Source organism: Cucurbita pepo, chromosome LG16, assembly GCF_002806865.2.
Source record: "Cucurbita pepo subsp. pepo cultivar mu-cu-16 chromosome LG16, ASM280686v2, whole genome shotgun sequence".
Lineage (NCBI taxonomy): Eukaryota > Viridiplantae > Streptophyta > Magnoliopsida > Cucurbitales > Cucurbitaceae > Cucurbita > Cucurbita pepo.
In genome coordinates, this window is record NC_036653.1 from 8,160,543 (window position 1) to 8,186,812 (window position 26,270).

The window sequence follows — 26,270 nt, forward strand, 5'->3', positions numbered from 1 at the left end:
CATTGGGGTTTTCCCATCCATTCGGTGAATATAATTTTTCCCTTTTAATAAAAACAATTTTTTTTTTTTTTATATATTTTGAATATAACAGCTAGAATTGAATTTTGAATAAATACATGTCAATTATAAAAAAAGTAAAATAATTCATATCTCACGTTTATAAACGGAAATATTCTTAAAAATTTTAAAAATTATTTCTTTTTAAGTTTAACGCGTAAAGATTAAAAAAATTCAAACTTCTCATGTTTTTTATGGGTTTTATTTATTATTATTATTTTATTATATTTTATTTTATTATTATTATTATTTTTTTTTGCATATGTTTAGCCCAAAAAATATTTTATTTCTCGCGGTAAATCCCGACGTAAAAGGCGGCCCAGCCCATTAGCTTACGGCCCAATAAAATTGAGCCCATGAAATAGTTGCCGCCTTCGGCGTGCCCGACATTCGGGTCGGATGATCCGATACAAACTATAGAACTTGCAAGGCGGCAATAAGGCGGGAATTTGCGCCCCAAGCTATAGCTTCTCTCTGACGCTGTAACCAGTAGCTGCTTCATTCTCTTCTTCTAGGATATCTGATTTAGGGTTTCTGCGTGTTCTCTGGTTCACTCTCCCTTTACTGTGTTAAACTGATTAGGAGATCGTCAGAGAGAGTTACATTCCAGATTGTGAAGGATTCTTCGCGTTGGAGACTTCAGCGGTAGCACGATGGTGGTGGTGGAAGAGAATCGATCGGAAGAGCAGAGCACCGTGGAAACAACGATTGATGACATCGAGGCTCTCGTTGATTTAAAATCTTCGATCTCTTCCGTATCAAATCCTCTATTTCTGGTTTGTTCTCATTTCCTTCCATTGCAGAATATCTCTTCATCTTCTTATCAATCTTTCATAGAGTTTTCCGTTGTGTGGTTAAACGAATTCGCGTTGAAGTTCAGTGAACCATGGATTTTTTATACCACATTCTTGAATGGCAATAAAAGTCGCTTAGTAATTGGACTCGAACAATTCTCGAGAAACTCACAAGTGAAAGATTCCTATGTGGCTGTTATCCTTTTCAATATTTCTCAGAATTCACACACAATATCTGCAGTTCAATGAAGCTTTTGGTCTTAATTACAACTAGCAAATTTCTTGAAAATGCGAATGTTTCTTATGCGATGGTAGGGAATCTAAAACAAATACTGATCTGCCGAGTTTAGTATAGTGGTAGAAGCATTGTTTCTACAATTTCAAGTCATCGTAAGGTTATATAACGTTATGAATAGCATTTCCGTTCCTATGTTAACCTAGGAAATGTATGAACAACTTGAATTCCGAAAACACCGGATTACCAAATTGTTCACCTATGAAATAACTTTAGGAAAGTAGTACATCATACTTGTGAAATTAATCAAGATATTAGTGATTTTTAAGGGTCCAGTAACGAAGGACTTAAATGTTGTAATGTCACTTGACAGGGTGCTAGATACAATGATGTAGATGATGTAACACGCCTTGCTTCTGCTGGTGTTCATCTCGATTCCAAGGAATTCCGGTGGCCGAACTGGTATTTCTTACCTTCCATATTTGATAATATATACACATATTTTTTATGTGCACTACAATCGATCCAATTATTTTATTTGTTGGTGATTTTCACTTCCAAGTGAACTTTTCAAAACTTAGATATCATGTTAAACCACCCACTATAAATCAAAAGCTTAATCAAGATTAATTAGTGAATTAGAGAAGATAGAGGAAATATCGTTACTTTTTTAATTTAAATGTTCTATGTTTAAAATAGAAAAAATATCTAAACAATATAGCAAACGGAGTAGGGACCGATTAAATTTATTTTAAAAAATTGAGGGACAAGAAACATAATTTTATCTTTTTTTTTTTTCTTTTTCAATGCATATACTTAGCCCCAAAAGAATATTTTATTTCTCTCGATAATTATATATTTTTTCTTCCCTGAAAAATCGTGACCTAATATTTTCCCATAAGCGGCCCATACCATTAGTTTATTGGGCCCATGAAATAGTTACCTTCGGCCTGCCCCGACATTCGAGTTGGCTATCGAGTCGGGTGACCCGGTAAAACTATACAACTTAAAAGGCGGCAGTAACGCGGGAATTACGCCTCAAGCTCTAGCTTTGCTCTGACGCTGCAACCAGTAGGTGCTTCGCTCTCGTCTCCTAGAATCGCCGATTTAGGGTTTTCTGCGTGTTCTTTGGTTCACTTTCTCTTTACAGTGTTAGACTGATTAGGCGATCGTCAGGAAGAGTTACAGTCCAGATTGTCAAGGATTCTTCACGTTGGAGACTTCAGCGGCAGCACGATGGTAGTGGAAGAGAATCGATTGGAAGAGCAGAGTACCGTGGGAACGAATACGGATGACATCGAAGCTCTGGTTGATGTAAAATCTTCATCCTCTTTCTTTATTAAATCATTTATTTCTGGTTTGTTCACTTTTCCTTCCGTATAGTTTTCCTTTCATATCTCTTTATCTTCTTATCAATCTTTCATATAGTTTTCCTTGGTGCATTTAAACGAATTCGCGTTCAAGTTCAGTGAACCTTCAATCTTTTATACCACATGTTTAAATAGCAATAAAAGTCGCTCAGTCTTGTCCTCAACCAATTCTCGAGAAAGCATAAATGAAAAATTCGTATGTGACTGTTATTCTTTTCTATATTTTTCAGAATTTGCACAATATCTGCGGTTCATTGAAGCTTTTGGTTTGAATTATAACAAGCAAATTTCTAGAAAATGCGGATGTTTCCTATTCGATGCTAAGGAATCTAAAATGATGTTTCCTATTCGATGCTAAGGAATCTAAAATGATGTTTCCTATTCGATGATAAGGAATCTAAAATGAACACTACTCTGCAGCGTTAAGTGTCGTGGTAGAAGCTATGTTTCTACAATTTTAAGTCATCATAAGGTCATAGAACGTCATGGAGAGCATTTTGGTTCGCATTTTGGCCAAGGAAACGACGAACAACAAGAATACTGAGAATACTATGGATTAGCAAATTGATCGCCTATGCAATGATTTTGGAAACTTAGTACATCATATTTGAGAAACTAATCTGTATATTTGTTATTTAAGGGTTCAGTAATGAAGGACTTGGATTTTGTGATGTCACTTGACAGGCTGCGAGATACAATGATGTCGATGATGTAGTAAGTCTTGCTTCTGCTGGTGTTCACCTCGATTCCAAGGATTCCGAGGGCCGAACTGGTATTTTTCTTCAATATTTAACAATATGCTTTTTTTCTTCAATATTTAACAATGTGCTTTTTTAATTTATTTATGTGCATCACAATAGCTTGATATAGAAATCCAATTATTTTATGAGTTTTTGTTAAATCGCCATTAAACAAAATGCCTAAGCTTATGAGATGATTGATTGGTGATTCAAAATGGTATCAGAGTAGGAGTTAGAGCATGAGGTCCTATGTTCAAACCCTATGATGTCATATTTTCAATCCCATAAGTGAGGGAAGTGTTGAAGTGGTTTGTTGAAAACTTTGATATCCCTGTTAAATCACTCGTTAACCAAAAAGGTTGCTTGATGATTTAACAAGTTTAGTCTACGACTTATGTTCCCTCAGCTATTCCAACATTTCAATAAAAGCTTTTGTTCCTATTAAGAAACACTTAAGCTGAATTGATAAACATTTTGTTTTTGAAAACTAAGCTCATAAACACTATTTTCTTTTATAGCTTTCTTGTTTTGTTACCTATTTTTGGAAACGTTCTAAAATATGAAGCCAATATTTTGAAACTAAAAAAAAAAAAAAAAAAAAAAAAANTGTAGTTCTTACATTTTGGATTTTGTTTTTTTATTTATTTTGGCTTACAATTGAAAAGTGTTTTTAAGGAATGTGAAACGCCTAACCAAAAGCGTTTAAGAAACAAGCTATATTTTAAAACAGAAAAAATCATAAACAAGATGGTTATTGAATGGTGGGGACTTTTACTCTATTGAACATACTCATACTTTCAGTCCTGGTATATTTTGTAATTCAATTTACAAACAACAATTTTTTAGTTAGTCGAGGTCCTCAGATGTGAACTTCATTGATTTTTTTTTGGGTGCAAGAATATTTTGCTAATTTCTAGATCATTCGATGAGTATGGAGCCATTGAGAATGCTATCAAGTCAGCTCTTTCATTGTAATCTCTGTTATTTGATTGTAGCTCTACACATGGCTGCTGCCAATGGACATCTTTCGATAGTGGAGTTTCTCATAAGTAAGGGAGTGGTAAGATATCTACTTGTAATTTTACCTGCTGCTTGGGTTATCTATTTTTCTCCACTGACTAATAGTTGACAGAGGGGTTAGCCTTTCTCAAGAAACAGCTCCTTGCATCAGTTTTCCATGCATCTGTGTTATCCATAATGATGATTATATTACCGTATCATCATCATTCTTGTCGTCATTCTGGCTGTTGAACTATTTAGTTAATGAATTTGGACTGCTACAATTCCTTTTGTCTGATTGATTTGAACTTGGTTATTTCTCCAACGACTCTATTCCCGTTATATATATTCTGTTGTAGTGTTTTATACTGGATACAGTTCAATTCAGTTTGTTCACTTGTATGTTTGTCACCGACTTGCCTTACTCTGTATCTTCCCAATTTATTTTAATCTTCTGTTTGATGAAAATGACAATTGTAACTTACCATTTTAAATCCTGTGATTGGATTCAGCGAATTTTACCCATGCAATCTTGACCTCCAATCTTATTTTTAACCTCTTCGAGTGTGAACAGGATGTGAATGCTTTGAATGCGGAGAAGAATACACCACTTCATTGGGCATGTCTGAATGGGCATATTGAGGTAATGTTCTAAATTCTATTAGCTAATTTCTAGGTTTAGTTTCTGATTTTTCATATCTTATATATCTCCTAACTTCAATAATGGATAAGTTAAAGAACTTTAAACCTATCAAATAGAACATTAAAACTTTCAATTTTGTAGTTGATAGATTGTTTGTTTATTCAACATTTTCTGAATTTTCAAACCTACTAAACATTAAATTGATTTTTGTTTTATTACAAGAATTTTTAAACTTCTAATTTGATGTTCATTGGGGTCATAATAGTTCTATTTGACAAGTTGGACTTGAAATAGAAAATTTAGGAACTTATTAGACATTCTTATCATAAAAATTCTATTTCTCATCTTGTTCACTCATTCCTTTAGGTGGTTAAGAAGTTGATCTTGTCAGGAGCAAATGTTAGCCTATTGAACAGGTATGTAATATTTTATAACTAGATGAGAGATTTAATAAAAACATTATAAAATGGATCTCTATCTGTTCGTAAAATTTTAAACATTATATTTGTGTATAGCCATGAGAAAACTCCCATGGACGAAGCTCTGACACGGGGGAAAATGGATGTAATTGACGCGATCAACACCGCAGTGGCGCAAATCGAGCTCACGGGCATCAGTGTTTCACGTATGGAAACATAGGTGAGGGAATTCGACTTTTTTTTATTATTTATTTGCTTAATAAGTAGGAAAAATTCTCAGTCTTAGGATCAGAAATATGCTTCCATCTTATTTTGCACTTCTCCACCCAGGAACTCTTAGTTAGAGTTTCAAATTACTTTGCACTAAAAATTAAGCATCCATCTCCTTTTGAATACCCCAATTACTTTCTTTTCAATTTTGCATGTTTTAATTAGATATCCAGTTATTTCTCAAAAATTATATAAAAGTACGCAATGGAAGGCATAAAGGGAATTTACTTTTATTTTATTTATATAGCCGATCGAATAGTTATTGTCGATCGTGGATATAGAAGTAATTAACATCTAGTTTTTCTTTTCACCCAAATCTTTATTTTTATTGATTAGTATTTTCAAAAATATATTTTATTCTTTGTTTTATAACAATTACTGAATCTCCATTTCTGTGGACACCGACTGATTACCTGAAATGGCAACAATTATGGGTGCTAAAACTATTTTAAAAAAATTGTCACAAGCATTATATTTGAAAATCTGTCTGTTCTGCATTTGACCTTAAAATATAAAAAGAGTCATCCAACCATACCATTTAAATCTGGTTATTTATCAGGTCTTCAATTTAAAACAGATAAAAATTAATTCTCATGTATCCATGACCTATTACTTGAAATCATATTTTATTTTGAAATATTGTAAAATAAATTATTAATGATAAAAAATGTTGTGTTTTAACTTGTTTGGTTTCTTACCTCTTCAAACTAGTTTGTACACAAAATGGACGTGTATAAAAATTAATTTAGCTAAACAATGGTCGGAGCAGTTTTATGTCGGCATATATTGAGTTTTTGTTAACAAGTGATCTATACCACAAGGTTGATAAATTATAGAATTATAAACGGTTGAGTAAATTGACTTAAGTAACAAAGTGTATCATAATGTTTATTCAGCCAAAATATTGAGTATGAAGATAATAATGAGAAAAATTAAAAAATTAAAAAAAAAAAAAAAAATGACGGACGAGGATGAGTTCAGGATTTTAGGTTCGGAAGTCGAAGTCAGTTAATGTAGAGGATTTTGTTTTCTACCGAATACGAGGGAAATTTTCCATTCTGATTTTAAATTCCTTGGGCATAGATCTTTTGGCTTGTCAAACACAAATTAACCTCCGAACTTAAAATTTGCATGTAAATTGTTAAAAGTTCCCTGACTAAAAGTATTTTTTCTAAAAAAATTGTAACTAATAGTAGTCAATTGAATTTATATAAAAGTGTGACTAACGATCACATGTTTCATTAATTAATCATATTTTTTAGAACTGTCTTTCTGAGTAAAAAAAAATCAATATTTTAATAAGAAAATCAAAGAAAAATAGAGTGTCAAAAACAGGAATATGAATTCATATGACCACACATGCAAAGTATGAAGTGAAAAATTCAACGACCAAAGCCTTGTTTATCTTTGTTAGACGAACACGACTCTCCACAATATGATATTTTTATTCAATCATCAACCAAAGATTTATTAAATCTTTTATTTAAAAAATCAAGTGTAAAGAAATAAGGAATCCGATAGGCAACGAAAATAATTAGAAAAATCAAAACCTACAAAAGGATAGTATACAACTTTCCTCCAATGACTGCACCATTCATTCGTTACTTTCTATGGATGCAAATGCATGTAAGGTTAAAATTCTTGTTAACTGAAATATAAATTTTAAGAAGAAAAAAAAGAGAAAAATAAAAGTGGTGGCAAGCGGGAAGGCTGTGAACAGAAGTGACGGAAGCAGTGAAGATTCTCCTGCTCAGATAGCCAGATTTCATGGCATTGCAAAAGGCCGAACAAACAGCAAAGTTTTAAGGTCTGAGAGGCTTAACTCCTACTTTACTTTTACTTAACCTCCAAAAATGTGTGCTTAACCCCCAGTCATCCTTTCATGTCATGCCTATCCTTTTCTTCTCATCCACTACTTCTTTCCATCCCTCACAACACTGAAACTAACTTAGACACAACCGACAAATGTATGATTTCACGATTTTTGTTTCGTAAATTTCTCGATCAGTTCCAGAACGTATCCAAAACGCCTCAAACGTTTGAGAAAAGTGATTACTAAATACTAACACGCGAGAAGTGTACCTGAAATCCTCACTGAACGCCATATAACCTACAGAGACCGTAGTCGTCACTATTCGAACCATCAGGCAGTGGTTCCAACAAAAGTAAAGCAAAATGAGTGGCAATAGGCTATTCTACGACGACAAGGACTCGATCTAGAGAGAACATTATAGAATAGGAGAAATGTGGAAGATCGAACCGATCTCTAGGAATAGATTAGAGAGAAAAAGGAAATAGACAACTCTCCGACTCTTCCTTTCATGTCATCCTATCCTTTTCTGCTCATCCACTCCTTGTTTCTGTCCCTCAACACTGAAACTAACTTTTCCTTGTCGCATTGGAACTCGGACACAACTGACAAAAGTATGATTTCACGTTTTTTCTTTACGTAAATTTCTCAATCAGTTCCAGAACGTATGGAAAACGCCTCAAACGATCGAGAAAAGTCATTCACTAAATACTAACACGCGAGAAGCGTACCTGAAATCCTCCCCGAGCGCCGGAGAACCTACATAGACTGTAATCGTCACTATTCGCACAATCAGGCAGTGGTTCCACCAAAACTAGAGCGAAATGAGTACTAATAGGCTATTCTACGACGACTAAGACTCCATCTAGAGAGATCACTATAGAATAGGAGAAATGTGGAAGATCGAACCGACCTCTAGGAATAGACTAGAGAGAAAAAGGAAATAGACAGCTCTCCGACTCTTCCTTTCAGGTCATGCCTATCCTTTTCTGCTCGTCCACTCCTTATTTCCATCCCTCGCAACACTGAAACTAACTTTTCCTTGTCGCATAGGAACTCGGACACAACCGACGAGTATGATTTCACGTTTTCTCTATCCGTAAATTTCTCGATCAGTTCCAGAACGTATGGAAAACGCCTCAAACGATCGAGAAAAGTAATCACTAAATACTAACACGCGAGAAGCTTACCTGAAAAGCTCGCTGAACGCAGGAGAACCTACAGAGACCGTAGTCGTCACTATTCGCACAATCAGGCGGTGGTTCCACCAAAACTGAAGCAAAATGAGCAACAATCGGCTGTACGACGACCAGGACACGATCTAGAGAGAACACTATAGAGTAGGAGAAATGTGGAAGATCGAACCGATCTCCAGGAATAGATTAGAGAGAAAAAGGAAACAGACAGCCCTCGGACTCTTCCTTTCATGTCACGCCTATTCTTATCTGCTCATCCACTCCTTGTTTCCATCCCTCTCAACACTGAAACTAACTTTTCCTTTTCGCATAGGAACTCAGAAACAACCACTAAAAGTATGAGTTCACGATTTTTTATTTTCATAAATTTTCCGATCAGTTACAAAACATATGCAAAACGCCTCAAACCTATCGATAAAAGTAATTACTAAATACTAATACGCGAGAAGCGTACCTGTAAACCTCGTCAATCGCCGGAAAACCTACAGAGATCATCGATCGCGGTGGTTCCAGCAGAACTGAAACGAAATGAGCCGCAATCGTCTGATCTACGACAACGAGGACTCAATCTATATAGAACATTATAGAAGTGACGAAATGCAAAAGATCGAACCGATCTCTAGGTATTGGAGGGAAAAAGGAAATGGATCGCTCATCAGTGAAAGATAGAGAGAAGAGATGGACGAGGAAGAGAAAACAAAACGTATTGTAGTAAGTACAACCAAAATGAGCAAGGATTCGAAATCCTACCTTTTATATTTTTCAAAAATCAATTAAAAATAAATTAAATTAAATGATCATATCACTAAATGACGTGTGAGAGGAGGAAAAAGGAAAGTAAAAAAGACTTCGAAACAAATTAGTTAAAAAAAACCCTAAACATGGAAATTCTGCAAATCTTTTCGCATTCAAATGTTTGGAGGTCAGCAAAACCGTCTCACGAAAACATAAATATTAAAAAAAAAATTATAAAAAAAATCCAAAAAGTTCTAATGATGTGCCCTCAGAACATTATGACATTTGTTCGTTTGTGCACTAAATTTCGAAATTTAAAAATCATTCAAAATTACCTAAAAAAATGAATTTCGAGATTTTGTACCTAATAAAGAGATTTTAACCCCAAACACTCTCCATATACGATTTAGTTGCCATTTTCACCTTCTTCAGTTCATAAACCATAAATAATATCATTTCCATGCAAAAAGAAACCACAAAATATCAAAGAAAATTTAATAAATAAATAAAGATATCAAAGACAACAACTAAAAAAGAATGGAAGCAAGTCAGCAAGCAATAATTTATTATACAATCCAAATTATTTTTTTTAAAAAAAATAAAATAAAACTAAAAGGGATAATGATTGGCTGAAACCAGAAATAGTGGTGAATAATGGCAGTATTTTATGCTTCTAAAGAAACAAAAGGTGGAAGTAACCACTAACATATTAAATCCAAAAGAGACAAAGGGGCAAAAAAAAAAAACAGCAGAAATCCGTATACTTATCTTTGGTTATGGAGCTTTGAATCCCTAAATTCCTTATTGTTGCCTGGCAGTGCCCACGCTATGCTCGTATACGGACACAGCAATCTGAATTTGCAGTTCTGGAAACGTAAACATTGTTCCAAAAGCCACAAATAATGCAATAAATACATGAGAAGACATCCATGGAGACAGTCTAACCACTTCTTTGCGCATATAATGCAAGCATTCAATGTCAGTATTCAAAGCCCCGCAAGGTGTCTTAAACAACTACAATAATTCAACATCTTAGGTTATCATCAGCAATGAGGAAAAGCATTCGTTCAAACAACCCACATGCAAAATCCTTTAGAACAGAAACGAATTCGGTGTCTAGACGAGCAACCAAAACGTGAATCGGTGTTCGAAAGTTCTAAGACTTAGATTCTGAAGAGAAGGAAACAACATTGATTTCAAAACAAAGGGAGAATATAGATGTCAAGCTAGTGGACTAAAAGAAGTGGAACAGTCAAATAGACCAAACTCACCGTTGACAAATATTGTCCGTTATGTATTGTCATTAGCCTCACGATTTTAAACCACGTCCACTACAGAGAGGTCTAACCCTACTCCGTCAAGTTTCTCGCACCATTCGATGACTAGCTCTGATACCATTTGTAATAGCCCAAGACTACCGCCAGTAGATATTGCCCGAATTTAGGCATTCACTTCAGAGCTTCCCCTCAAGGTTTTAAAATGCATTTACTAGGGAGAGGTTTCCGCATCCATACAAAGAATGTTTTGTTCCACTCTCCACACCCCTATCAGAAATGGTATGTTCCTCTATCCAATCGATGTGGATCTCACAAAGAGTGAAGTGACAAAGACATCGTTCTTAATGTTCTCATTTTCTCAAGCTTATGATTGCTGACACCTCAGCAGCCTATGAAACCAAAGACTTAAATCCAGTACCTAACAATGAAAATTCAGTATTTGCAGCTCACTTGAACTAGCAGTCTTTCATAAAGAACCAAACTCAACCAAATAGAAAAAGGCCAACTAGTTAGGAATATATGTCCATACCCATCAAGAGAAAACAAGAACTTGTCAGTCACATGGCGAACAGTAAGCGCACACAAGACAAGCATGAACAAAAGAGATAAGGTGGCTCACGTCCCTATGATCATCACAACTGATTTTAATATTAAACTAATGAACAGCTACCACCGTAGATTTAGCCAAGAGAACAAGAATTGCTAATCAAGAAAAGAATCGAGAGGGACATAGAAAAATCGGGGCACTGTAACGGGGAGCATGCAGGCAGTCAATACCTATAATAATGAGATTATAATCAAGAACAGAAACCAACAAATTTGCATCAAGAACAAAAAAATAATAGAATAAATAATTGAGAGATCAATAATGGAAGGTGAAAGATCAAAGGCATGAAAAGAGTTGAATATTGAGTAAGGAGAATTTGTTGAAAGAAGTGAGATATACACAATCTGAATCAGTCCAAGAAGATGATGAGACATAAATAAATTGGATTCAAGGGAAAATTGGGTTAGTAGAAAAGGAAGAAGAGTCCGATGAGATTACACAGTTGCAGATCCTTGGCTTCCAATTGATTCTGGGAAGAACCTTGAACCGTTAAGAAAATTAGAATAAAATATATCAGCGGATTTGATTACCATAATTTGAACCACCGAGAAAACCTGGAGCACCACCATTGCCGGAGGCGGCCGCGTTGTAAACATCCGATGGATCGACAAACGGAGCAGAAGAAGATCCATTCCGATTATTTCTGCTCCCACCGCCGCCGTCGCTCAAATGCAGTTCCGATACATTAGGAAAGCCATCTCCGGCTTCAACGCCTTGATCGTACAAAAATCCTTTGAAAACATGGCCCCCGATCTTCACGACCGCTTGATACGCGTACTCGTCCTCGCCGTCATCCACCGCCGTCACTCTCACGCACTTGAAAACCGCCGGTGCACGTATTTGGCCTGGTAATTCCTCTTTAAATCCTGCATCTGAACCAAACGATTCGAGGAATAAAAAAATATCCGTAGTTTATGGGGGAAAAAACGCCGAAAAACAAGGAACCCTAAATTTTGGGGCAATTATTCTTACCTTGATGACTGGAGCTCGTGTCGATGCTTCCTGGAGGTGTGGTGTTAGATGTGGAAGTGTGAGAAGTGGTTTGCGAGGCTATAAGCCTCGGTTTCTTCGTGCCGGAGGCGGAACCTGAAGAGCCATCTGCGGCGGTTCCGGTGATGGCCATGAGCTGTCGCTCTCTCCGGCGGGCTGCAGGAACCCACGTGCTCTTCACGTGAGTCGCGCAATCGAACCCTCGGCTTCGACAACAAGTTCTGCAGCGTCCACGACTACAATCTTTCTTCGCTTGGTTCCCACAGTCCTGGCACGTGGTCGTCGCCGAGGACGACGAAGCTAAACCTCCAAAGACGCCGATTCCTCCTCCGATAAGGTCGTTGTTCGTACCGGAGGCATTATGGAGGTGATGGTCGAGAGAAGACGACGGCGTTTTCTTCAAATAATGTTGCGTCGATTGCTGATTCTGCTGCCATAGCTGAATCCCTCCGCCTCTGCTACCACTGCGACTACCCAAGAGATTATCCTCCTCAACGCCGAGGCAGGGGCCAGCAGTGAGAAGCGGAATAACACCGACGCCTACTCCGACACCGAGGGCAGTGGCGGAGTTAGAGGCGGCAAGGGAATGATCATCAGAGATGAGATTAGGGTCGTGATGGTGAGGATTTGGATTAAAAGAGGCAGCCGGAGCGACAACATACACATCTCGTAACCCGACCATTCCCATCTCCGATCCAAGGCCATAATTGAGAGACCTCTGAGCGGCAGCCGCAGCGGACCACAAAGGGGCAGGGGGTCCGGCAGGTGGCGCGACAGCAGGAGCGGCATTGAAGCCAAGAGAGAGGTCATCAGGGGGAGCGCGGCCGGCGGAGGAAGACGGAGCCGCCCAGTCAGCAAAAGCACCGGAATCAGAAGGTAACCTCCTTGTAGTAGCCACAACTGAAGGCGGATGGGTTTATATATGGAAAAACAAGATAAGAAATGATAAAAATAAATATAAAATTGAGATAGAAACAAAAGAAATTGGGAAAATGAGGGGAAAATATATACAGTTTGGGTTTGGGGTTTGAAGAAAAAGATTTGGGATCGTGGAACTCAATCTATGTAGGCGTTATATGGATGTGGGGTCTCTCTGAATTTCTAGCAGAGAGATTTTGTAGACAGAAAAAGGAGGGAAGAAGGGGGAGATTTTTTTCTTTGTTTTTTGTTTTTNAAGGGATTAAAAAGAAAAACAAAAGGCAAAATTAGCAGAGATGGGTTGGGTTCATGGAGCCTTTTGTAATCTTCATTCTCTTTTGTATTAAGCACCGGATGAAATGCTGCTGCTTCTGCTGTGCCGCTTCTGCTTCTGCTTCTGCTTCTGCTTACTCTTCCGCTGCTCGCTGATTACTGCCACAAACTTTGGCTTTTTGGTGGAGCACAAACAAAAAGTGGAGTTTATGGGAGAGAGAGAGAGAGAGAAGAAATGGGAGACTCTGCCGTTCATTTTATCTCCCCCGTCGTCATCTCCCTTTCTTCTCCACCTTCCATTTCTCTTCTTCTTTCTGTTTTTTTTTTTTTTTTTTTTTTTTTTTTTTTTTTTTTTTTTTTTTTTTTTTTTTTTTTTTTTTTTTNCTTTTTAAATGATAATTATTTTAATTTTAATTTTTTGTTTTTCAAAATTATTATATTATCATTTTAAACATATTAATTAAAAAAAAATAGAAAATAAGAAGGCTAGAAATTCATTAAAAACGCCCCTAGACCTCTTGTATTATATTGCCTTCTTAGGCGCGTGCTTCTCACGCTCTTCATCGACCCTCATAATGGAGCAGAGAGAGAGAAAAGGAAGTCTGAGTAGAGCGGCTAAAGTCCTCCCAAATCCTTCTGCTTTGTCTATAGATTGGATTGTATTATTTGTCGGAAACCCTAGAATTTTTCTTTTTAATTATTGTCGGACTTTCTTTTTTCTTTTTTTTTTTCTCCCGCTCTTTTCAATTAATATTTTAAATTATTATTATATTTATTAATATTAACTAACCCATCAAAGATAATCCTTTCTTTATGATGGGTCCTTTTTCAGTAAATTGCTTATAATTTTTTTATTTTATTGTTTTTTTTTTTTTAGTTAAATCTATAAATTTAACACATCTATATCACGTTTTAAATTCTGAAGACGTAGGGTTTCTAACTTTCTATTTAAACTTTTTGTAATTTATTTGTACATAAAAATCAAAACAAGTAATACAAAAAACTATATTAAAAATATTAGTCCATAAGGGAAATGAACAATTTGTCAGAAATATTATACGGGAATCACATTAAGGACATGAAAAACTATATTATATGCATTAATTTAAATCAACATTTAAAAGTATAAATATATATATATTTTTTTTTTACCCTTAAAAGTACACTCTTAATTCATTAAAGTTATCCTTGTCCATACAATGGATGTAGCCTATTTGGGAAGAAATGATTTCACTCTCTCTCTCCTGAGTGGGATCATATAAAATTATAAAATAAAATATCTCGATAAACATGTAGCAAACCACGTCTGAAATTCAATCCAAAATTTAGTACTTTGACTCGACTACATTGCATACTTAACTCATATTGTTTATATAATTGAATGTTTAGGTCTTTCTTCGACGTCTTACCCTTATTTACATGCTTCATTGAAAAATTCGCATACTTAATTTAAATAAAAAAAAATCATATAATTTTGATCAGTCTTATTCAAACTTGGTATAGATTTATTCGAAAAAATTTGTTTGTGTAATATAAAATTTTAGATGATGATTTTAGTCATGTAACATGACAAAAATAATATCTCATCGGATCCATCTAGTTTTAACAAATTATCGACAAATAAATAATTGCTATTCCGGTCTAATTTATTGAAAAGTGGGCATGACTTGACTTATTGCTCATTTATGATCATAATGTAGCTTAAACAAATTATTGCATTTTTTTTTCCTTATATGTTACAACTTCTTGTCCTTTTATTAAATTATTAAAAAATGTTTTTAAAATAAATTTTAATTGCCACAAAAAATTATTTAAATACTTTTTTTTTTCACTTAAAAATTGATTTTTAGGGACTTAATTAATGTGTGTGGATATAAAGTAAAATCATTATTTATATAAATATAAAGTAAAACAAAAATAAAAATTGGCATGAGAGTAAATAGGGATTGTTGGAGGACGTGAAAGAGAAAGCTGAAAAGCTCTAATGGCCTTAGCCGCACCTTTCGGCCCTTTGGCTTGGCGTTGGGGCCACGAATCTTCATCTTCACCAAGTACTTCTCCCCTTTATTCTCACTTCTCATCCTCATTTAATTACACATCTTTATAATCATTAAAAAAAAAAAAAAAAAAAAAAAAAAAAACCCTTTTTTTTAATTAATTTTTTTATTAAATTAAAAAATAGATTTTTTTTTTTTTCGTATTAATCCCTATACTTTTAAAATATTATATTTTAGTCTATAAATTTTAAACTTTTACTCACTTTAGCTATATAATTTAAAAACATCCCTTTTAGTTAGTGATATTTTTTTATTTGGATCAAAATTTAAGTATAACACATCATTCATTATATTTATTAAAATATAGCAATAAAGTTGGGTCCAAGATGTGAAAATTTTGTATTGAAATTTTAACGATAGAGATCAAATTAGTCAATTTTTTAAAGTATAATGATCCAAATGAACGATTTGAACATTATTAAGAACGTTCATTTAGTTTATTTTATACTATAAATTATTTAAAAAAAAAATTGGATTACATCTTTTAATTATTAGTGGATGAAAAACATTAATTACTCTTACGTTTATCATTTTCATTTTTATTTTCACTATTGAATGCACAAAAGAAATGCCCTCCCATCACTTTCAAACATATATACGGAGCACCTTCAACTTTTTTTTTTTTTTTCTTTTAGGGGTATAGTCTGATTCTTAATTTCTCACCACAGTAATTTGGCATTATAAAAAAAAACCAAAGTTTGAAAATGGTTTTTTTTTTTTTTCAAACTTTAATCAAACTTCTAAATCTATAGGATAAAAGTTTTAAATTATATATGTTTTTGTATTTATATTATCACGACCTAAAAAAACGAAAAAACGACGTAATATTAATTTTCACAAATTTAATATTAAAAATTTAATTAACTGCAAATTACAAATAATTTCATTATCTTATTTTTCTTAAGCTTGAAATTTAAACGAATTGATTCATACATAAATCATTAATGAATCGAGCTCGAGTAAAAAATAAGAGTAATAAGAAGAAAATTGTTTAGAACATTACGTTATACGAAATGTGTTGTTGTTTGACCATTTAAATTATGTATAGACGAATCACAAAATTGATATACTTCGAATCTCCACTTTTTTATACACGTAGGTGAATTGAATTGCGTGTAGAATTTTGAATGTGGTCGTTTTCAAAAGATTCCGATATCATCGAGTGCCAACTCTCCAACGAGGTACCAAAATAAAAGATCGACATATTTTTGGTGCAATTTTGGGAGGAGTGGTCCATTTTAGGGTGGGTTTTGAGAATTAGAAATGAGAGTAGAGAAAAAATGAACCACTTTTTATTTTGATATAAATAGCAGTGTTTTAAGCAATGGTGGTGCTTATGGGTATTGGTTCTCTATCATTTGCCATTTTTAGCATTCATCCATCCACTACCCATTTTCTTTTCTTACTTGTATCATTACGTATTCTTTAAAAGTCAACTTTGCTTTAATAATCCTCCTTCCTCTACTTCTAAGTCTTTAATTATAACACCAATTGGCTTCACTTTTCAAAAGGATGCTCCTCTACTAAGAGTCGTTTATTAAATTTGTCATTGAAAAGTGCATTTTACACTCCGTGGACGGGATTTAAGGTTTGTGAAGCAAACGTGATGAGTTAATGTAACGTCCCAACCCCACTACTAGCATATATTGTATGTTTTGACCTGTTATGTATCACTGTCAACTTCACAATTTTAAAAGACATCTATTAGGAAGAGGTTTTCATACCCTTATACAAAGTCATTCGTTCCACTCTTCAATTCGGTTATTTACTGTCAATTTGCTAACATTTTTGTATCATTACGCCATGTTATTACAAGCCAAAAATATTAATGAAAGATTCTTTTTGGGTGCAGTTTGACTTTTGATAAATTATTTAATTGTTTGTATTTACTTATTTTTTTAACCTAATATTGGTGGTGATTTACTTATTTAGTGTTTTTTTATAGTAAATTGCAAGTTGTAAAATATGGTAAAAAAAATGTTAGATATATATTTTTTAATAAAAATCATATTTAAATGTAGAAAATAATAAAGTAAGAGAAGCTAGGGGAAAAGTGCCCCATTTATGTGTGGGTTCGAGACGGTGTGCATTTCCAATGCGTGTCCGTACAGAGAAGGAAAAAGTGCCCCATTTATGTGATTTATATTTTTAAAAATGAACTGTAAAGTATATAACCATATCTTAAAAATAAATAGAATATATAACGACATGATTCTGTTTAATATTTTAAGCGAATCCACTTTTGTAATTAATTAATTAAAAATAAAGAAATTATTGCTTGAAAAAATCTTCATGCATTCGCCTTAATTACTACTCCATCTGCCGCAGGTTTTCCAACTTTTATGCCATTATTATTAATATAAAATAATTCCACCATTATTATTAATATAATATAATGTAATGGTTTGTTTAACGTGAAATAATAATAATTTTTCATCAATAACTACAATTTATTATTATTATTTTTTTCAAATATCTAACTTTAGTATATATCGAAAAATCCTAAAATAAATATAAATAAACATTTAAAAACAACGGTGTTTGTGTTTAACAGCTGTGGTGGCGTGGTTCTATTTTTGGAAGAAGAATAATTAGTAATAATTTATAAAGCCATTCCATTAATTTTTTATTTTATTTTTTTTGTTATATATTGTCCACTTCGAAAGCCACGGATTAATAATACTAATAATAAATATTATCTCCTGGACCCCACAAACTAAATTCCGAAGTCCTTGTGTAATTGTGCATGACAGTTTTTTCTTGCAAAAATAAAAAATATATTTAATTGTTTTCTCACTATTTAATAAATCAAAACTTTAAATCGAAACTATAATATTAATACCTATTTTAAAAACTAAATTGATACTAATACCTAGCTTAAACATTATGTCGGTCTGTCTTTTTTAATTTCGGAATATTTAATTTTTGCACTTTCTATCATCCTAATGCACTAACCATAAATTTTAAATTTAGTTGATATTATTTTTTGATGGTTTTTTATAAAAATAAAAGCATTTCCATTATACATTTTTTAAAATAATTTTTTAGGGTTTTTTTTTTCATGGAAATTATTTTAATTATTTAAATAATTTAAGTAAGAGTAAATTAAAAAAAAGTGGAGAATAATAAATGGATCCAACGTTAAGTTTGATACAAATTGAAATTTGTTATTTATTTAATTTGTGTAATTAAAGAAAAATGGAATTGTCCCAATCTCCCATAAAACAAAACAAAAGATAACGAAATAAGAATAAGTCCAATAATTGGTTCCCATTTTTCACTTAGAATAATCCGAATTAAATGAATAAAAAAAACGTGGAATTTAAAAAGAAAGGAGAAGAAAAGGGAAAGCGGCGGTCTCAGAATCATCAGTGATCAGAGCACCATAAATCTCCCTTCCGGCTCACTCAATATCTGGAGCAATTGAGCCCCACGCGCTGAAGGAATGAAAGGACGTGTATCGCACGCGCTGGTGAGGAGAAGGATGAGAAAAAAGGAAGGGTGGGGAGAGAATAGAGTGCGAGCGAGTGTAGAATAAGGGGAGGAAGTGAGAGGGTGGGACACGTAGTCGGCCTCGAGCCCTGCAAACCGACCTTGCCCCCCACCCCCCGCGAGGCGAGATCTTCATCCCAATTCCCGTACCATTTTGTTTTTTCCCACGCGCTTATGGGGGATCGTGGGTCCCACTGTCTTTTTTTCCTTCCATATTTTGCGTGAAACAATGACTGCCATAAAGTGAAGCCTACGCTATCTTAAAACCCTCGGTTATCGCCATTCCCCTACTCGCTTCTATCTATATGTTTTTATGTTCTTTCTTTCCTTTCTATTCAATTTCTTTTTCTCTTCATAATTTATTCAAATTCCCTTTTTTAAGTTTGCTACACTCTTTCTTTCTTGTCCTTTTTCTTTTTAACATGTTTAATATATATATATATATATATATTAAAAATATTAACGTTCAAGTATTTTTTATTTAAACATTAATTTTAAAATACTTAATAAGCGCATAGATAATAGTATATTTTTTAAATAAATGTTTAAATTGTTTTTCATAACTTGTATTTGTTAATATTTTAAATGTTGTGATTTGAGTTTTTTTTAACCAAATTTTCAAAATATATATATATATCTAATTCGGGACCCATTTTAAAAAATATGTGTGACCTAAATCATATATTATTAATTTATTTTGTTTATGCATTTAGCTCAAATTTTTAATTTTTGAAGATAATAAACATTTTTAGAAGCGTAATTTTAATCAACTAAATATTTATAGTTTTATCCAAAACTTTAATGATTATTATTATTACTATTTATATATAATAGGATAAATTAGGGATGAATATATATTTTTAACTTTAGTTTTGTTGCAATAATTTAAATTTATTTATTTAGAAAAACATTTAAATTATTGAAAATAACAAATAAATAAGCTGTGGGAAATAAAATGTTTAGTTTTATTTTGATAATTAATTTAAAAGTGATTGATAATGAAATTCTATTTTGACAAAACTTGGATTTTATTTTTTCCTTCAGAAAAAACTTGTAATTACAGTAGCTGGTAGGTTAGTGAAAAGGAAACCCTAGAGTGCAGAAGGGAGGCAGTAGGGTTTTGAAAGGATGTGACACGTGGCATAATTTTAGTGGTGATTCAGAAAATAGAATGGTCACGGACGGTAGCTCCAGATCTGAGATATTTTTTTTTGTTCACGATCCCCTATGCTTAAATCAGCCTACATTCTTCTCAAAGTCCTCGTCTCTTTTTCTATATTCCCGTTTTTCTTTTAATTTAATTTAGGTGAAATCATCCATTACTCCGCAAATTCCCAGAAATATTTGATGGGCTCAGGCCCATCAATGGCTTCCACTCTATAAAAGCCCAATAATCGGCCTGTTTACTGATAAAACTGGCCCAACGACGAGCTGCCAACACGTGTTAATGGATCGTATGAGTTTTATATCGGTTGGGCTTTCCCAACAGAGGTCCAAATTGGAAAGGAACAAATTTACGAAATTGTCCTTTCTAAACTGCACTGAAAAGGTTCGTTGTGGGCCCCATTTAAAGCTATATAGCTTGTATTTGCATAGCAGCCCCTACATTTCCAAAAATTGGAATACTTGTTAGTATTCGAAACCAACCCCAAAACTCAATGGGTTCTCATTCGAAACTACACTCAAACGAGATTGATCATGAGTATACGAAGTTATATACTAGTAAAATGTACGTTCATTTTTGTAGTTGAATCTTATGAACTTAAATCATGCTAAAAAAACTCGATCAATTGTGAGGTCGAAAAACTTGTCCTAGATCAAAATTAATACTCTAGTAGTTTACCCGGCATCAGTGATAGTTGGAGTCGAAACTATGTTAAATTACCATGTCATCATGTCAATTTTACTCAATAACCGAGTACAAATAAATTTCAAAACACGAGAGTCGAAACTATAATATTGAAAATATATGTTGGTTCATATCAATGTTTTTTTTTACCAATAAATTGTTGGTATCAATGTTATGAAATGAAGAAATTAAAAGAATCAAAAACTAAAAAAAAGTTAATTTATGATTAAACGTTTTCAATTTGGATGTCATCATTTAACGATGAGACGAAATGCGAGAGACAGCCGAAACAGATGAATTTGATTAGAAACTGGGATTTGGAATTGGAATTGGAATCGGGCGTGGCTGAAGAGTCGAGGAACATTTGGTCGTCGCGCATTTAAAAAAAAATTGGTTTTCCTGCAGAAGATACTCGTAGGAGTGATACCAGAGGGGGAGATAAACATGAGAAAAGAGCCAAAATTGGATTTAATTCCGAGCAAAACAAAAAATTTAACTGTAAATAGTTATTGCAACAAGAAACCCAATACGCAAAATCCAAAGAGATTTCTTGCCTCTTCTTCTTCACCTTCATAAAAAGAAATCCCCCACTTTTTTCTATTTGGGTTTGGTTTTTTTTTTTTTTTTTTTTTTTTTTTTTTTTTTTTTTTTTTTTNTTAATTAACCAAACACATGAATTTATGCTACCCATCTCGCATTGTCTTACGCTTCAATCTTCTTAACTTGATGGGTTCCTCCTTTTGGGTCAATAGATGCCAAAACAAGCAGTAGCACACAGCAGAGGAGGACACAGACCCAAGAATCTTTCGCCATGGAACAAGGTATTCCCCCTTCTCCTCAGATCGTCTAATTTCCTAATGCCTCTCTTCGATTTGGATTTGGTTTTGCGTCGGGTCGGTTCCTTTTAGGCATCTATCCATCCTCGTGTTCATAATTTTGATTCTGTGCCAATAGTTTTGAGTTTCCGGTCCGATCAATCGGATGAACACCCAAATAGAAACTCGATTTTGATTCTGTGCCTTTTTCTCTTTTGGGTTTTGTCTGTCGTTTTCCAGAGCTTTGATTCTCTGGTAATGGTAATGCCCCACCTGAGTTTGAGGTAGCTGGTTTTTTTTTCAGTGATTTGTTGTTTTGTCTTGAACTCAGAGTTGGGTAATGCTATGCATTCGGAGGAGAACAAAGATTCGACGGAGAAGAACAAGAAACGGAAGCTGAAGACACCAACCCAGTTGATTGCTTTAGAGAAGTTCTACAATGGTAAGAGTTTATCCTGTTGTAAATTCCTTCGTTAGGCTCTTTGTAATCTGAAAAGAAGTGTTTAATGCCAATTCCAGACCATAAGTATCCGACCGAGGAAATGAAATCACAGCTTGCAGAGCAGCTAGGCTTGACTGAAAAGCAAATATCTGGATGGTTTTGCCACAGAAGATTAAAAGACAAACGATTTTGTGAAACATATACGAGCGTTCGACAGGATCGTTCCAGTGGTGTTATACAAGATCATGGCAGTGGACTTGCACAAGATTCATGTGGTAGCACCAAAAATGGAGACTATTGGCATGTTGATCCACGTGAAGTCGAGAGTCAAAAGCCTTACGGTCGTGAGCTAGCTACCGATAATGTTCTTGAGCGTAGGACTCACTATGCAGAAAATGTTAGTAATATGGAAAATACATCTTCGGAAAGCAGCTCGTCTTTAAAAGATAGGTTATTATCTCAAAGTGAGAATCCATATGATACAGAAGTTTCTCAGTATTTAACGCATGAGAGCGCTTTTCCACCGTCGAATCCAAAGGCTTTAAACTCGCTGCGATACAAACCGTCTGGCTATTTAAAAGTGAAGGGGGAAGCTGAAAATGCTGCTATTACTGCTGTTAAGAGACAGTTGGGCGTGCAATATCGGGAGGATGGTCCATCACTTGGCGTCGAATTCCAGCCACTTCCTCCTGGTGCATTCGAGTCCCAAGCTAAAGGTCCAATCCATGGTAAACAATAGAACGTGTCTCGATGTCGAGAATGTTCCTATTTTTCATAGTAGCCTCTTCTATAGCATATGAATTTACTCTTGTAAATGAAAATGTTTTCACCTATTGTTTTGCTCAATAAAAACTATATTTACTATCTTGTGCCATCCAATAATATTCATTGTTTACCAAATATCAAGTTTTTCCTGTTGTATTAGTCATTTTATATAGTGAAATTGGTCATGCATAATAGGGCTCTGAATACCTTTTTCATTTTCGCCACCCGTTGCTAAAGGATTTAAATCTAAAGAACCTGCAGCAGTATCACGATTCGGTGACGTTGCAATCTTTTCAGGGAACTATATTTCTTGTTCAATTATTTTCCATCTCTTACACGGGATGGCGAGTACTCGGTCGAGGATATTAGAATGTTAGGTACTCTTAGTTTAAGTTCTTCGTCGAATGCAGAATCTGTCATGCCTTACAGTACGATGATTTTTATTCAACTGCTAGAACAAGCTTTCATTGAGCATCATACCTATTTTTTGATGGATACTTCACAGATTCATACTATGTCGGAAATGCGCTACTTCCTCGTTCTCCAGACACGTTGACGATGAAGAAACAACGAGCTCTCGTCTCAGTAAGTGAACCTAAATTATGGCTTTCTTAAGAAGCTATTTTATTGTGGTTTTTGTTCTTCTAACCTTTTCTTGCTCTATAGAGGTACGAAGTGCTTAGTTCAAATATGAGTTCTCAGGACTCATATATGGAGGAAGCAGCCCCCACTGGCATTACATGTAGACCTGAGTGTCAGGAAAATAATTCTATTTACCCTTTAAAGAAATGTTCCAACTATTACAACAAAACCGATCCGTTTCCCCGCCAGAACTCTCCCTTGAATATGTACGAGGAATCCGGTGGGTTGACACTTTCTAGTAGTAGTAAAAGGGATCGCCGAATGAACTCGGACTATAACGTTCCTAGAAGTAGGACGGGCTCTGTTTCCAACAACCATGGCTCCTACTCTTCGAAAGTTGCTAGTGAACAGACAGAGACGCCGTTGCATAACCGTGGCAGTGTTGGCTCGAAGAGTTTTTGTAGGAGTGGTTATTTGGACTATAATCCTAAAAAGATGTCAAAGGTTTGTACTTCATACCTTTTTATTGAATGTTCTTGAATTATTCTGATTCTTTTGTGCTTATATAGGAAATGTTCAATGGAGAAGAAAAGGCAGTAAATGAAAGTAGTGATCCAGTTAGAGGGAAGATCCCACCAACAAATGAATTGGCTGTGAGTTCAAGTGGTTTCATGTTTTGCATAATGTAATAATATTGTGGTTTCTTGCTTAAACTTCCCCTACTTGTATATCTAGGTTGCGTATCGATCTCCGTTGGATTTACCTCGGTCAGGCTATGCAGCTAAAGCGTCATTTTCTGAAAAACCAGGGCGGAAAAATCATACTAGCAGGTCAGCATACACGTCCTTGATCTGGTTTCTTCACCTTTAATATGGTTAAAATTGCTGCATATATGTAATGGTCCAAGCTCAACGCTAGCAGATATTGTTCTGTTTAGGCTTTTCCTTTCGGGCTTCCCTTCAAAGACTTTAAAACGTATATCCTAGGGAGAGGTTTCCACACCCTTATAAAGAATGTTTAGTTCTCCTCCCCAACCGATGTGGGATCTCACAATCCACCCCCTTCGGGGCCAGCGTTCTTGCTGGCACACTGCCTTGTATCCACACCCTTCGAGACTCGACCTCCTCGTTGGCACATCGCCCGGTGTCTGGCTCTGATACCATTTGTAATGGTCCAAGCCCATGGGATCTCATATTCTGTACTGTAACATGAGTGCATCTCCTTGGAGATTTTCAGTGAGCTATATATTAACAGCAGCCCATGTCATGTAGGTCCACAATGGAGATGCCATACAGCTTCACTGTTGACGAAGCTGAAGATACCAGCTCATCGTTAGATTGAGTAACGGTAGAGGCTCGACAAGGTCGTCTGATTCGGGTACATAATTTGGAGTTATTGTAAATTGGGTAGCAATGTTAGTGAGTTGCAGCAAACCTTAGGCAGATTCTGGCTGTCAGGTTCTCTCCCTCTCCTCTCCTCTCCTCTCGTGTGTATAAGTACAAAGCCTGCATGTTTTTGTTTTTGTTTTTGTTTTTGTGCATGGATGCTCGATCTCGTATCGAGTCAGGTCACGTCGATTTGTACTGCTGTAATTTTGTTTGATTGACAGAGAAGCGTCGTCGACAATGTATTATAACTGCACCGTCCATTTATGACTCGATATGTTTGATTCAAGGCGCTGTTTCAAAGTCTTAACATTAATTGTGAAAACAGCTTACTTATCTACCAAGCATTTGAAGGATTTCTGAGCCACACATCTTGAATTATGTTATGTTGTCTTGAAGTGGTTCTAGTGATGATGCTGTTCTGAAACAATGCAAGCCAAAACAGTCTCTCTGAATGCTTCAATCACCAAATTTGTTAGCACTTGGAATTGGAACTATCCCGTTTCGATCTCGATCTTAATCATTAAAATGTATGATTTCGATTGAAACTGTCGTTGAAATTGTCCATCTCTACACGTCCCTGCACATGAACTTCCCTTCAAAATCTGCTGAATTCTTGCGTGTATTGTTGTTTTCAATCAGTCGAAAGAGATATTTGTTGTCTCGAATTATTATTTAAAAGCTTAGGTTCTCCTCGCAACCAACACGAGATCACATGAACCACTCATTAGCTCGGCTATGGGGGGGGATGGTAAAAAAGAAGGCTTGGAAAAGGTTGCAGAGATAAATGAATGATGTAGAAGAAGATGGAATAGAAAAGGGAGGGGCTTTTTAGGTGGCTTTTGTTTGTGCGATCATCATGTGGGTGGGGGGGTTGGGTTGCAATTGGAGGGGCCTGCCTTAGCCTCTCAATTTGTATGATAAGCACATTTCACACAAAGAAAGAAGAGTTTTGAGTTTGTAGGGCTTCATTTACAACTGAGGAATCAAAACCATTCAATGTAAGGGCTTCATTTACAGCTCGAGATTTAGAATTTTTAAAAAGCTTAGAGTTTTGGACCACTTCGAAAAAGGAACTTACAAATCACTTGTGCCCTCCATCACTCTCACACCCCACTTTTCCAAAAAGTGTACCCTCCCCCTTCCTCCTCTCATTCTTTGTTCCTTTTAATAATTTTTTTTTCTCTTGTTTGCAATGTTTAAATTGGTCTAATTCGAACTTACTTTTTTTTTTATTCAAATCAGCTGAGTTATGATTAAATTGGTCTATTTCTTCTCTCACTTTTACCTAGTCTAAATTATATGGTATGACTTTTGGAATGAAAAAGAAAAAAATACCTTTTAAATACTTTATGGTGTTTGGTTATATAATCCAAATTGATTTTTTAAATCCTTTAAAAAAAAAATTAGTACCTTTTGCATTAAAAAAAAAAAAATGTTTTGCCATGCATTTTGTTAATCCCACAAGCGAAGCTTATGAGTTTTTTTTTTTTTTTTTTTTTTTTTTTTTTTTTTTTTTTTTTTTTTTTTTTTTTTTTTTTTTTTTTTTT

At 34.6% G+C, this 26,270-nt stretch overlaps 3 protein-coding genes across 5 annotated transcripts; 2 read left to right on the forward strand and 1 right to left on the reverse strand.

Annotated features, from left to right (window-relative positions):
* The first annotated feature begins 518 nt into the window (after positions 1 to 518).
* On the forward strand, positions 519 to 5,714 carry LOC111777746 (ankyrin repeat domain-containing protein 2A). 2 transcript variants are annotated; one of them, XM_023657460.1, is made up of 8 exons: positions 519 to 833; positions 1,460 to 2,157; positions 2,237 to 2,400; positions 3,141 to 3,228; positions 4,192 to 4,256; positions 4,770 to 4,838; positions 5,205 to 5,254; positions 5,354 to 5,714. In XM_023657460.1, the coding sequence occupies exons 3-8, from the start codon at positions 2,323 to 2,325 to the stop codon at positions 5,475 to 5,477; spliced, it is 474 nt and encodes a 157-aa protein (XP_023513228.1). In that variant the 5' UTR covers positions 519 to 833; positions 1,460 to 2,157; positions 2,237 to 2,322; the 3' UTR covers positions 5,478 to 5,714. The 2 variants fall into 2 exon arrangements, with proteins under 2 accessions (XP_023513228.1, XP_023513227.1); XM_023657459.1 differs by having other exon boundaries at positions 1,460 to 2,400.
* Positions 5,715 to 11,419: 5,705 nt separating this feature from the next.
* LOC111777082 (protein LATERAL ROOT PRIMORDIUM 1-like) lies at positions 11,420 to 13,055 on the reverse strand (the record flags this gene model as incomplete). The annotated part of the gene is made up of 2 exons (XM_023656519.1): positions 11,420 to 12,024; positions 12,125 to 13,055. Coding segments are annotated over 2 exons (1,290 nt in total), but the record flags the coding sequence as incomplete, so codon positions are not given.
* An 8,338-nt stretch (positions 13,056 to 21,393) lies between these two features.
* LOC111777822 lies at positions 21,394 to 25,030 on the forward strand. Of its 2 annotated transcripts, none has more exons than XM_023657542.1 (8): positions 21,394 to 21,552; positions 21,851 to 21,988; positions 22,066 to 22,716; positions 23,259 to 23,338; positions 23,420 to 23,839; positions 23,905 to 23,988; positions 24,071 to 24,165; positions 24,607 to 25,030. In XM_023657542.1, the coding sequence occupies exons 1-8, from the start codon at positions 21,543 to 21,545 to the stop codon at positions 24,674 to 24,676; spliced, it is 1,548 nt and encodes a 515-aa protein (XP_023513310.1). In that variant the 5' UTR covers positions 21,394 to 21,542; the 3' UTR covers positions 24,677 to 25,030. The 2 variants fall into 2 exon arrangements, with proteins under 2 accessions (XP_023513310.1, XP_023513311.1); XM_023657543.1 differs by having other exon boundaries at positions 21,878 to 21,988.
* The last annotated feature ends 1,240 nt before the right edge of the window (positions 25,031 to 26,270 follow it).